The sequence below is a fragment of the Anomalospiza imberbis genome, chromosome Z (genome assembly GCF_031753505.1).
Source record: "Anomalospiza imberbis isolate Cuckoo-Finch-1a 21T00152 chromosome Z, ASM3175350v1, whole genome shotgun sequence".
Lineage (NCBI taxonomy): Eukaryota > Metazoa > Chordata > Aves > Passeriformes > Viduidae > Anomalospiza > Anomalospiza imberbis.
In genome coordinates this window covers 24,357,990-24,371,540 of record NC_089721.1, presented here as the reverse complement: position 1 = coordinate 24,371,540, position 13,551 = coordinate 24,357,990, and the positions used below count along the sequence as shown (strand labels likewise).

Genomic DNA, 13,551 nt, shown 5'->3' with positions numbered 1-13,551 from the left:
TTTATATTCTGTATTTATATAATTATTTATAGCCAATGTATTATAATTCTTTATTTGAGCTGTCAACTTTGTTTACAATATATTTTAAAGTTGCTATAGAATAAAATTTCCATATCTTTTGGATGTTTTTCCCATATCTCATTTTGGAAAATAATGACTTATTCTGGGTTTCAGAATGAGCTAAATTGAGCATACTCAAGTTTTTGAACCAGAAGCGTAGCTTCCCAGGGTGCATTGTGTTGTCATGGCAAACCAGAATCATTGTACATGCTTGAATCATACTTAAGATGGCACCATCTGAATAGTATTTCTTCAGCTGCTATGCACCTTGAAGCAGAAATGAAAAAATGTTTTTGGCTTTGTCTGTATTCTGTTGTAAGAGTAAGCAGTATTGATAATCTCTTGGTGAAGGAACATAATATATCTTTAAAGAGTCTTTTGATATGGTCAAAGTCACTTTGTCTCCAAACATGCTGGATAGGTCATTTAATGTCCATATACTACGGATATTACTGTTCTTCCTCCTCTAATGATTTTAATTGAAACATATTAAGAGTACACTCCCAAAGCGAGCTACTGGAGCTATTTAAATTAATGAAAAATCTTTAATTGACCTTTGGTAGAGCCTAGTTTTCCCTTCCAAAGTGTGTCCTTAACTTACAAGTTTTGGAAATTTGAATATGAGATGACTTTATGATGGCAAAGCTTATGATGGCAAATAATATATGGAGACTGTGTAGATGCAGCATCAAAGCTATGAAAATTTAACATAAGTAATCAACATAATTTTATTTTTTGAGACAGAAGATTTGTTTTGGCTTTAACTCAGGGAATCCTTAATTTGGAACCTAATTTCATATATGTGATTCTTATGTTGGCTTGGAACAACTCCTATACTTAAAAACATAATTCACATTCATGGGGATTTTAACTGTATGATGATAGTCCTGCCCTTATTACTATGTGATTCTTCAATCACCTGTTAATGATCAATACCTGATACTTTTGTGAACATTTTTTGTGTTGCATGTATTGCATGTATTTTGTGAATATTGAATAAAACTAATTTCCTCATTTTTTGTAGATCTAATGAAAGATTTGTACATACAAAAAACCTACTTTAATAATAAGCAAAGTGCCTTTCTATGAACTTCTAATTCTAAGAAGATTGACTAAGATTCTCACTAAGATTATCATAGCTATATTTACCCTATCAGACAATAAACTTTAGCTGTTTGGATGATGAAAAGATGAACAGTGAAAGGGGACAATGTTAAGCTTCCAAGTAAATGGTTTGGCATAAGGATAACAATGTCTGTTGGTGGATTAACTCTACAAAAGGTTTAGGATTTTAGCACTGCAAAATCAGAACAATGCCATCACAGTGAAGGCTGTCTTTCACTTATATTTCTTGGGTATAGCTTACCAAGATATCACAATCCAATCAGTGAGAAATGCCTCTGCCCTAATTAAGGCGCAAACAACAGCATATGCTGAAGTCAACAACACAAATTTTATTCAACAATCAGTGTGAGGTAGAAAGAAGTAGAAAAGGTAGAGGGGAAAGAGAGATATAAAGTAGAAGCTATTTGCCACCCTTGAATCCAGCAGTGTCCCACTGGCCCTTAATCACCCCGGGCTTCTTGGTGGTGGGGTTCTTGATCTCTTTCAAAACTCTTCACTATATATACATTTTATACATACATTCACTATATATACATTTTATATATACATTCACTATATATACATTTTAGCAAACAAATTATCTTTATATATATATATATATATATATATATATATATATATATAATCTTTATATCTTTATTACCTTTATCTTATCTCAAGCTCCTGATGTGGTGGCTTAATTTACTGTCCAAATTCCAGGTATCCATAGAGGTCTTTTCAGAGGAGCTTCGGTGATTATGGATGCTATCCATACCATAGTCTGGGGTGAGCTTTGATCATAAGCATATGAACAGCTGCTTCTTTGCAGAGTTTACCACAGTGTGAATTTTTTTCTGGGTTGTCCAGGATGTACTACCCCAATCTCACCTCCACCAGGCCTGGAGTTAGTGCCATCCTGTCACTCTGTTCTGTGCTTGTCTCATCTCATGGCAAAGTCGTTCTCCTTAACTGTGGCCTTAACAGTGTTTGAGACAGATAACTGTGCTCTTTAAGGCATTGCACAGGATACAACCAAATGAAATGTTTGATTTCACGCATTTTTGGGCTCCAGAGGGTTTTGTCACAAAACACATGAAATTAGTACTCTGTTTCTAATCCATTGGATTGCCTGTTGAATGCCTTTGATTTATCAAGATTAAGAGTCCAATTTAGCAGTCTTATGGTGAACTGGGCTATAAATGTACAACTATATCTTCATGAAAGGTATATTCTGCCTTTAAAGACTCTTGTACCAGGTTTCTGTAATTGTTGCTTTTATCCATGAATGTCAGTGAAATTATAGAAGAGGTTACACTTCAATGAAAAAAAAGATAGGCACTTGGCTTGAAGTCATGATATATAAGTGGACAACTATGCAGCCTGCTCCTAGGGTGTTCCTTTTTCATATATATCCCACTGTGTTCAGCAGGTTAATAATGTGTCAATTTGTGGGAAACAATGTATATGATAGCCTATACTACTGAAGTGGTACAAATTTTCTCAGATGTCGCATCTGAAATTTCTAAGCAAAAGAGCATTTGTAATGCATGGATAGACATTTCTAGGTTAATCCTTTGCATGTCTTATCATGTATTGACTTTGATGGGTTGCAGTTTCTGTTATTTACATGACACTGAAAAATATGGTATTTTAACACAATTTGGCACCTTTTAATGTGTTGATGCTAAATAGTAGGCAATTCATGGTAAATAAACATGCAACCTTTATGTACAAATCCCTTTCACAGCAAAAAAGCAGAAGAAAAATAAAATCACACCCATTAATCAAATAATAGTTTGGTCCGGGACATGTGGTCCTCTTCTTTCAACCGGAGGTTTAATTGCCAGAGAAAAAAGAAGAAGTGGACCTCTACAATGTTATCTGGAATAATTCTATGAACAAAATTATGAAGATAAATGGTGCAGTTTGTCAAAGAAAAATGACAAGAATCATTAAGCATAAGTAACACAATAAGTCTGCCAGGTATATAGACTATTAAATATGGCTATTTTTAAAAAATGGAACTTGCATAAAGCTATATAGTGATTGATTCAAAGTTGCATCATAAAGGAAAATAGTAAAAATCAATGTCAAGCAAAAATGAATGATAACTTAAAATTATATGGGAGCCATTCTTGTTTGAAGATGAAATGTTGCAGAAGGTGCAAAAATCCATCAGACCTTTAAGAAGAAATAAAATACAGAGTGTTTTCTTCAGAAAATATAATACACAGCTACCATAATTTCCAATGCATCATCTATCAAAGGCATCTGTTGGTAGCATATCATGAAGATATTAAATTAAAAACTCCATTAGGTTTCAACATACTCTAGAAAATGGACAGCTTTGTTAAATATTACCCTAGAAGTACAAGTACTGAGGGCTTGCAGCTTATGCAATATAGCCTGTCTTGAAATGTTCTGTGGCATGCTGAACCAAAATTTGTATTGATAGAGTAGATGGCCTTATGTTTTGTTTGTACATTTTTATGGGAATACAAACTCCTGAAAATGTATATTTTAATCTAACTAAGTATTAAATATTAAACCAATCGATATACCATACTATTTGAAAAATTGAAGAAACAGCTATATTTCTTAAAAAAAGTAATACCGCTATATTAAGATAGCTTGTAATATTTAATTCAATAAAGCACGTTCAGGAAGACTAGTTGAAGAAATATAAATTTACCATCTAATCTTAATGTTACCAAGTTGTTTCAGTGTGACAGGTATGTATGTAAAATTAAAATGTTTAGGAACTTGAGTGAACAGAAAGAAAGTGTATTTTAACATGTATCTGCTACTCTGTATTTAGAGGCTGTTGCTTTTCTTCTTTGGGGATGGCTTGAGAATGTTTTGAGTGGCATTTAAACTTGTGGGATATTATTTTAATTCTGTACTAGCAAAATTTTTGGGAGGAGAGTTTGTTGAAATATATATATCAGCAGTTTTCGTAAGTTATTCTGAGTTAAGAGAAAAATTTAAATATTTGCTTGGGATTTGAAATTGTTATAATAATTTGAAACCACAAAGTCATTGCAGTATAAAGATGGTGCCAGTTATTTTCCATACTGTATTTTTGCTACATTCTAGAAGAGTTGCTGTGCTTTCTGTTTTTCTGGAAAATAGATTCAGTATCTGGAAAATTTACAGAATATGATGGAGTATTCATCGCTTTTAGTCAGTCTCCAAAATGAAAAAATGGTTGGAAAGTAAAAAGTGTCACAATAAAATGTGTTTGCTTACTTTGACTCTGTGGTGAGACATATCCATGGTGATGACTCACCCATGACTCTTTTAAGACAGTGGGGGGAAGATTTTGAAATTATTCCTTTGACTACAGGAACTCTGAACCTCTATTATGTTTTTGAAAGATGAACTTCATTGTGTAGTAATTTGTAATAGGATAGCTTCAGTAAACCTCCCTGAAAATATTTCTCAAGATGATAAGATTCTGCAGCTTATGAGGCTATAACTAGAAAAAAAGAAACAGCAAGTAAATAAAACCCACAAAACCCCAAACCAAACAAGAAACCTACATCCCTCAAAAAAATGGCAACAACAACAAAAAACCCAACACTACAAAAAAAAAAAAAAAAAAAAAAATCGAAAAGCAGGACAAAAAAGAAATCCAACAAAAAATTACCATCAAAATGTCCCTAAAGAAACTAGCTCTGTCACAGCACCATGTTGTGAATATGAGGACTTCAAATAGCAAGGGTCAAATTAAGATGAAAGTCTGACAGTACTGCAATAAAAAGGAGCTGGGATAGATAATGTAAAAAACCCCTCCAGGTCTTAATTCGTAATAATTATAAAATAATAGTTAAGGATTCATAATGTATTTATTAGTTTATATTTTTTTCATATTTTATCTTTTGCATGTGTTCTGCTTGCCTTGGAAGTGGTAAATGTGTTGGGTTTGAGGATTTATTTCTATATTCTAAGGTACCTTCAGGTAAAGGCCAAGGAAATTTTTTTGCTACTTTTTTTCTGTATCGTGATCTGTAGAGTTGGATTGTGATGGTGACTGATTAGTACCTCAGAAATACAATTTCTATTCTATAATACTTTTTTTGGTTAACATTTATACTCCTTTGACATTCGCTTTAGCTAGCTGCATAGTTTTATGAACACTGGTAGAATGCATAATTGATTCACTACACAGAGAACTCTATTCAACACATTAATTTCTTTAACAGGTATATTTTACATTTGTACTTAATCTTAATTGCATTTAGTACTTAATCTGAATTGCATAAGACATTTACTAAATGTCTTAAAGTAAAAATAGAATTCATTTGAAAATTATTTCAATAAAATATCTAGTGTACTTTATTATATATTTAGTTTACAGTATGGAAGATGTGTTTTTAAAAATCTTTGAAAAATACTGGACCTAATTATCTGTTGGCTTAAATTGATAGTTTCATTTTCTAATCATGTGCTAGTAATATACTCTCAGTGCACAGTAGAGTTATAGTGAAGGGAATCTTTGTAATTTTGATAGGGGTTATCAAATCTCTGATTTTGAGAATGGTAACCTATTAGTTATAAAAATTGTTTTTTGTTACCTCAGAACCAATTCATTTTCTGTTTCCAGACTTGTCATCTAAACCTGTAGGGTTTAGATGAATAAAAATTTCATCCAGTCCCCTGATGCTGTAAGAAAGGTGATGAACAATTTGGGGGGGTAGGGATTTCTGAATTACTTGTTTTATAAAATGATGACTAAGAGACAAGGCTGGAAAATGGTTGAGTAAAAAAAAAAAAGAATTCTTATCTTTCTAAGTGATTTAAGAGGAATAAAAATGGTTGATGAATGAAATGTCTTCTTGTATTTGCAAAAAGTAACTAAAATAAAGCATCATTTCTTTCTAGCTTAGTAAACTGAAACAGCTCACATTTGTGGATGTGTCAGCAAACAAGTTCCATTCTATTCCAGTTTGTGTACTCCGGATGTCTAATTTGCAGTGGTTGGATATTAGCAGCAACAGCCTGAAAGATCTCCCAGAAGACATAGACAGGTAGTTTATGTTTTAATTCAATGACAGATATAGGAACTCTTAAATGAATTTAGAAAGTAAAAAGCTTCCAGGGGACACTGTTGATGGATAGTCACATTTGGAAATGTATCAGGTATTTTTGCATGCAAATATTTCTGTTATTGATGGACTGGGTCTGAGAACAAAAGCTAATTTTACTAGCTCATTGATGGCAGTCAGTTAACAAAATATATTTTTTGCTGCTTTTATAATAATTTGTAATTTTATCTAGACATTGTTTTTTTGGGAAGTTCACTGGATATACTCTGCTCCAGTTCCAGCACAGGGAACTCACCATATGGAATTGGCAGCAGTAACTTTCTGGAGGGTAGAGGGGGAGGAGAAGGTGAACTAAAGCACATTTAAGTTACTCAAAGAGCCTGATTAACTTTGTTAGTAAAGAAGAAAAATAGTGGTAAAATTCAAAAACCCCATTGACAATCGTGCCCTTCTACTCTGAAGTAAATACGAATGTGTGCACATATACTCATTCTCCCAGTTTAGATAACCACTTTGAGCTAGTTTTTAAAAAATCATTCTGATCCTTTTAATGGGACATTGTAGCCTAAGAAAGCACTTTTCTTATCCCTGAACTTAACTCTTCACTCTAGAGTGCTGCGGCAACTTGGTTTATGAAACTTTTCCTAGCCTTAAGTGAAAAAACCCAAACATACTAACTAAAGTTTATAAAAAAAATATTCAAGATTATTTATTTATTTGGGAATAGAATTCCCTGAGGCAGAATAAACTTCACAGAAAACTCATTCACTCCTAACTTTTGCAAGGCCTTTTTTGCTGGGCAAAAAGACTTTTCTGGGACATGGTGTAATCACAGATTATTCTGACAGCAGCACTGGTCTTAACTTGTGTTAGTAATTCACAACAAACAACGTAAGCTTGCCGTTTTTTCCCAGGGAATCTGACCAGAGATTTAACTAACTTCAAAGAGTTCCTATGAGGATGTTTTTCTTTTAGGGAAGGATACCTTCTCAACTTATAGAACCTTTTTCCCCTGTAACCTATATTCACTTAGGTTCAAATTATTCCCTTTCTACATTTTATCTTCTCCATTTTGTACTGTGTTGCCAGATTTGATGCTAGAATATCATAATCAGACAACAAAAAATAAGGTTTTCTTTGTTTGACTTTGGGCTCATGTGCATTCAGAAGACTAAAAAATGTCAGGATAACCCCCATATCAGTAAACTGATACTCTCATTCAGACTCATTATTTCAATGCCTCTGGTGTCAAAGAACCTCTGTGAATTATCATTGTCTGTAATACCATTACAATAGTCTGTGATTAATAAAGATGAGTTGACATTAACTGAAGCCTTACTTAATATTTTTACCCGAATTCAAACAAACCGCATGGGTCTGATAAGCTTAACCTGCCAACAGTGTTTGAGGAATGGACCCTTCCAGTCAAATAAGACAAATTTGTTTCATCAATTTGCTATGCTCTTTGTCTTCTACCTAATACAAGGAATAAAGGCACAGGCACAAATTTCTATTGCATTAGGGAAAGCCAGGGGAAATAAAACAATAGTTCCTCCACAAAACACTGTCATTAAATTGATTTCATTGGGACAACTTGCAAGAACCTTTTGATGAGGAGCCGGCCTTTCTCTTGCTCCCCACAGTATTAATTACTAATGAAAAATAATTGCTGGAGATGTGCTGCCTACCACAGACATACCTAATTCATAGAAACCAGCATACAGGTAAAAGTATGACCTGGTGGCCTGTGTCTTCCATTAGTTGCAGGATGTACATGGTGAGGCTTTATATCATGTTCTGTCCACATTTTCTGTATGAAAACAAAGTAAATTTGGTAACCTTTTATCTTGAGCATGCTTCTGATTACTTGTCAGAGGTATGGTATTAATACTATAATGCTGACCCAGTACTGGAGATTTCCATTAAAGTTGATGAAATTTTGTGAAAGTAGTGTTTGAGTGACTTTTTAAGACAAAGATGTTGCATGCAATTGCTCCTATTATACACAAAATCAAGTCAGTATTACTATCTTGGCTAGATGTTCCTATTTGAAATAAATATTTTACGTCATCTCTGTCTTTGATATCTTTACAGGTTAGATGAATTGCATACACTTCTTCTACAGAAAAATAAGTTGACTTATCTTCCACGAGCTCTTGTCAATATGCCAAAGCTCAGTTTGCTAGTTGTCAGTGGTGATGACCTGGTTGAGATACCCACAGCCATCTGTGAGTCAACCACAGGTTTAAAGTAAGTAAAAGTGAGAGAGACAGGCAAATATTCTTAAGAAGATAAGGTAAGATACACACAGATGAAATTCTTTCACCAGCATGTTTCTACAAATTCTGACCCAATTTATATCAGAGTGGTAAAGGAGGCATTAAAAAGATTGGAAGTTATAGAGGATCTGCAGTTTCATGATTTTCACCTACCAGTTACCCACATTGTGCATATTTATGTCTAAACTGCTATTCCTGGGTAGACTGGGCCATAGCATCTCTAACTCTGGAGTTTCAAAATCATGCTTCAGAGTGGGACCAGTAGCCTTCAATCTAGCTACTGATAAACTCCGTGATGACAAAAGCATCTTGCTGGTAGAGGGAGACATGGCTAGGAAAATGTTAGGTAAGGTCACATGGGTTTAGTAGTTTGCTGTAAAATACCACCTTACTGCTGCATGCAGGATAAGACTAAAAGACCTAAATTGTAGTCTGAAGTTACAGAGATATTGCATTTCTGCAGGCAATGTTCATGTTTTTGATTATGGAACCATTTCAGACTCTATACTGGGTCTGGTTCAGAGTGGAGTTAGCTGTGGATGGAATTACTTTTCCTCTCTTAGAGCTATTCCTTGCACTGGTAGCTAGAAAGGTGTTAATAACACATCAGTGCTTTTAGCAGTTGCTGAACAGTGGTGGCACAGCATCAAGGCTGTCTCTCCAACTGTCCCATAAGAAAGCATTGTTGGCTGAGGGTGACCTGGAGGCTGGGAGGGGACACAGCACAGACAGTTGGGGACACCAGCCAGAGCAGTTGACTCCAATTGGCCAAAGGGATGTTTCACACCATATGTTGTCATGCTTAGCATGTAAAGCTAAAAGAAATGAGAGGGGTGGTGGATCATGCGTTATTGAAGTTTCTGTCTTCCAAAGAAACCAGCTACATATATTGAGTCTTTGCTTCCCAGGAAGTGGCTAGACATTACCTGTTCAAAAGTGAGAGTGATTTAGAGAGTAATTTTTTTGTTTTGCTTTGCTTTTCTTCTATGCATAGGTTTTACTTTTCTCATTAAGCTTATTTACAATTTTTTCATTTGCTATTCTCCCCTGCCTAGTTGAAGACAGGGGCAGAGAGAGGTGTTTGGTGGGTACTGGGGCCAACAAGTCACAAGCTGATCACAAACTTACAGCAATTCATCAGAATTTTAGAAAGCCATATGATTTGTTGCAACGTTTGTTATTTTGAAAGTAACAACATTTATTTTTTTTTCCTTCTTGGAGCAAATAACGAAGATTTTCAGAATGCTATGCACTTATTTGCATATAAGTTGTTTATGTGACCACTTAGTTTTTCACCTGCAAAATGTACTTTTACAATATTTTCAATTGCAAAGTAATGCATGTCCTCTCATGTATTGTAAAAGACAAGTAATGCAATAACCAAAAAATTGAGGCACATATTGCAGCTAAATGATTCTGGCAAAATTCTAGATTGATAGGCAATATTGTTAGGATGAAGTTCATATTGCTCGTTAACAGATGGGGAAATTACAGTGTAGTCAGTCAGAAGCTCTGTAATAAAGAACTATACCTGTTATTACAAAGAATGATTTATGTAGATACATGGAAAGAAGATAAACCTAATTATTTTTATATGGAAGGTGGATTATAGAGAAAGTTCCTTTTGAAATCTGTATTTCTGTAATAGATGTATCCTAACTACGGCATAGTGCAAAATTGAGCTAATGTTCTTTACATTTCTGCTTCTGGCTCTGGTAGTAATTTCTAAACTGTCATTCATGATGGCCAGTGATGTTCAGCTGCCTGTACATACATTTTTGTGTTAATCTCTGTCTAGATTTGTAAATCTCAAGGACAGTCCAGTTGAAACAATTGTATGTGAAGACACTGAAGAAATTATAGAAAATGAACGTGAACGTGAGCAAGTTGAGAAAGAGTTTATGAAAGCATACATTGAAGACCTAAGGGAAAGGGGTATGTGTAAATTTGCAGTATGCATTCTGCTATCTTGAACATAAATGCAGTCATCCTCATTCTCTTGAGTGTTCTTTAATAAGATTTGTTAGGAAAAAAGGGGAAAGTTTCATGTGACACAGAATACCCCATAGGCTCATTTTAATTCCTTTAATAGTTTGTGTGTAGAAAGGACTTTTTGTGGAATTAATCTTACAGTAGATTTTCATTCATTGCATTTAATTTAAGTGGTCTATGTAGTGGTCCTACAAAACCTGTTAAAAGAGAAATATAAAGAAAGGGTGTGACTTCATAATACTTTTCATGTTCTCATGCTGGACTTCTGTTCCTTAATATCTATAAGTTGAGCATATGAATATTTATTCTGTCTGTTTCTAAATTGAAGTCTGCTATAAAAGTGCTGGATTCTGATAATAGTAACAACAGTGGTTAAAACTGAGAGAAGAAAGCAGTAGAGGAAAAAACTAAGGTCATAACTGGCTTCAGAGACAGATGTAAAATATGTAGTGATGGAGTTGAATCTACAGTCTTAGGAAACGTGGATATCTGACAGGCTGCTTGAAACCTGCATTTAACCCTATTGAGAATAGGCCAAGTTTATGCTCTTCTGGGGCAAAGCAGCTCAGGGATACAGTTTTCTTCCTTCCTAGACAGACAGGACTTCCCTGCTTTTTATGAAGAGTTTGGATAATGAATCACTTTTGTATTTTCTGCTTCTGAACTTTTGTGCTATAGATAATGCCAATACCTGCTTTTGAAAAACAGACTGTAGAAGGAATATCTTCTATAAAACACGAACTGGCAGAAGATCTGAAAGACAGAGATAATTTGTAGAGTACCTTTGAAACAAGACCAAACCCAGGTGTTTCTAGCTAAGGGCTTCATTTATTTATGCTGGATTACATAGCTAAAATCTGAGATTTATTTCTTTTTTCTCTTTTTGCAGAGTCTACTCCTTCCTACACTACAAAAGTAATGCTCAGTCTCCAGCTCTGAAGATTAAAAATCTCTAGATCTCTACTGAATATCTAAATAACTCTCTTTTAATCCACCTGAATAGCAAACACATGAAAATATTGACCAGAATGACATCAAAATCATATTGAATTATTTATTTGTTTCTGTAGTCTTTTCAAGTAACTACAGATAAAACAAGGAGCGGTAGAACTTTCATAAGATGCTGTTTCACATTTTAAGTCAACATGTTTATTTTCAAGTTCACAGCAACAGCCACTAATTTGCATGTAGACCTGCTGAAAGTAAACATCCACTGTAATTAAGTATACACAGGCATAGCTGAAGAATGAAGACATTGTATGTTGTAGCTGAAACAGTGATCTTAGGAAGAAATTTGATTTTATAAAAGGGGATAGACGGATTTAGAAAATGAATGTGATCTGTTGTTTTCTTAAGACCAAACACACATTTAGGTATTTACAATATCCAAATGAAAACACACTCATAGTTTGCATTTACATTCTGTTCTGTGAGAAAATTTTTCTTGGAATTTTCAGTTTAGGTAAGTTTCAACAGCTTTACATATAGAAACTGTAGCACTCGTCCTTTTATTCAAGCATATTTTAAGCTCTAACCTGTTTGCAAATTCAAGTACCAATGTGACTGAAATTTCTGTGCTAAGCAGTCTTACAATATAGCAGTATACTAAGTAAGGTTTTAAGGCACTAAGAGGTGTCAGCTAATACTATCAGCAAAATGATGATACAGATCTTATATTAATGGTTTCAGATCACAAGTTTTTGTGGACATTTGTTGTAATTTTCCAAGTAGTGTAAGAATGAGTTTGCTGGTAAAACATAATTTTGCTTGCTATTTAATAATTTGTTCATATACAATTATTTAAGTATATATAGAGTAGAGTTTCAGAAACCTAGATTTACATGTACTTTTTGTTTAATAAAGCAATCTTTTAAATCTAAAAAACTTGAGACTTTGAGAATTGAGACTCAAATTAGACTCAAATTATGGAATTTAAATGGTCCTAAACTTTTGAGTGCAGTTAGGTGAGATAATATTTACATCTTTGTTTTTTGTTATGGATGAGCTATTTTCAGTTTTGTGCAGTAGAATGTCGCTTAAGTAGCCATATTTAAAACACAAAGCAATGAAGGATAAGCTCCTCAGGCTTCTGTATAGAAAAAGAACTTTAGATGTTTTCTTTTCAACATTCTAGCATTCAATCTTTTAAAAGAAAAAAACATTTCAAGAAGTAGATGTGTTATTTATTCCGCTTAGTTTTCTGGAGTTATATTACTATCAAAATGAAGCTCACTCAAATTGGTCTCTAGGTGTAAATGCTGATTTTAAGCAAGTTCTGATCCAGGGGGAAGTTTAAAAAAATAAGAAAAATTGACATTGATCTGAATCAGAATAATAGAAGAAAAAAATTTTATTATTATGAAGAAATTCAAAGAGGATAAAATAGTGTCAAAGTGGGCTAAGAGAAATTAGGCTATGTGAAACTATCCTACCTAACCTTCTTTTATTGAAATTATAAATGTATTTGATTAAGTATTGATATTGATATAATAAATGTATGAGAGACATCTATTCTGATATTGAAATTTTATTTCAATTTTATTTCAATTTGAAATTCTATTTCTAGAATTCTATCATAGTCTAACATGATCCACTGAAAATTATAGGAAAGTAAGTCACAAAGGCTGTGATTATAGAATGGAGTTGTAAATAAAAAAACTAGGGATGCAAACTCAGTTAACAAAACAAAAGTCCTAGTGCAAATTCTACTACTAGCAGTATTGGATACATAAACAGAAAGCACATGAATGGAGAAGTTGTATTAGTCCTTAGCATTGCTGCTAATCTTACTCAAAATTTTCTGTGTTCACAGATAAAAGTGCTACAAATAATTTGGAGACAGAAACAAAAAATTAGCATAAATAAAATCCATGCATTTTTAAGTTCATTGAACAGCATTGTTCATAAGTCCATTTGCTTGTCAATATTTATAAATGCAAGATCATTCCTGTCTAGAAGCAAGATTTTGTAATACAGCTGGCAAACATACGGCAGAAGACTAAAACTTGAATTCACATATCTGAATTAGAAACAAATGGTCTGTTTTTCCTTAAAAGTAACCATGGGAT

At 33.6% G+C, this 13,551-nt stretch overlaps 1 protein-coding gene across 3 annotated transcripts in view; it reads left to right on the top strand.

Annotated features, from left to right (window-relative positions):
* LRRC2 (leucine rich repeat containing 2) overlaps window positions 1-11,523 on the top strand; it is a 111,858-nt gene extending 100,335 nt beyond the window's left edge. For all 3 annotated transcript variants that reach the window (XM_068175813.1, XM_068175812.1, XM_068175811.1), the window contains exons 6-9: window positions 6,049-6,194; window positions 8,307-8,462; window positions 10,290-10,426; window positions 11,373-11,523. In XM_068175813.1, coding sequence (XP_068031914.1) covers window positions 6,049-6,194; window positions 8,307-8,462; window positions 10,290-10,426; window positions 11,373-11,422 — 489 coding nt within the window. In that variant the 3' untranslated portion in view covers window positions 11,423-11,523. The remainder of the gene's footprint in view (window positions 1-6,048; window positions 6,195-8,306; window positions 8,463-10,289; window positions 10,427-11,372) is intronic.
* The last annotated feature ends 2,028 nt before the right edge of the window (window positions 11,524-13,551 follow it).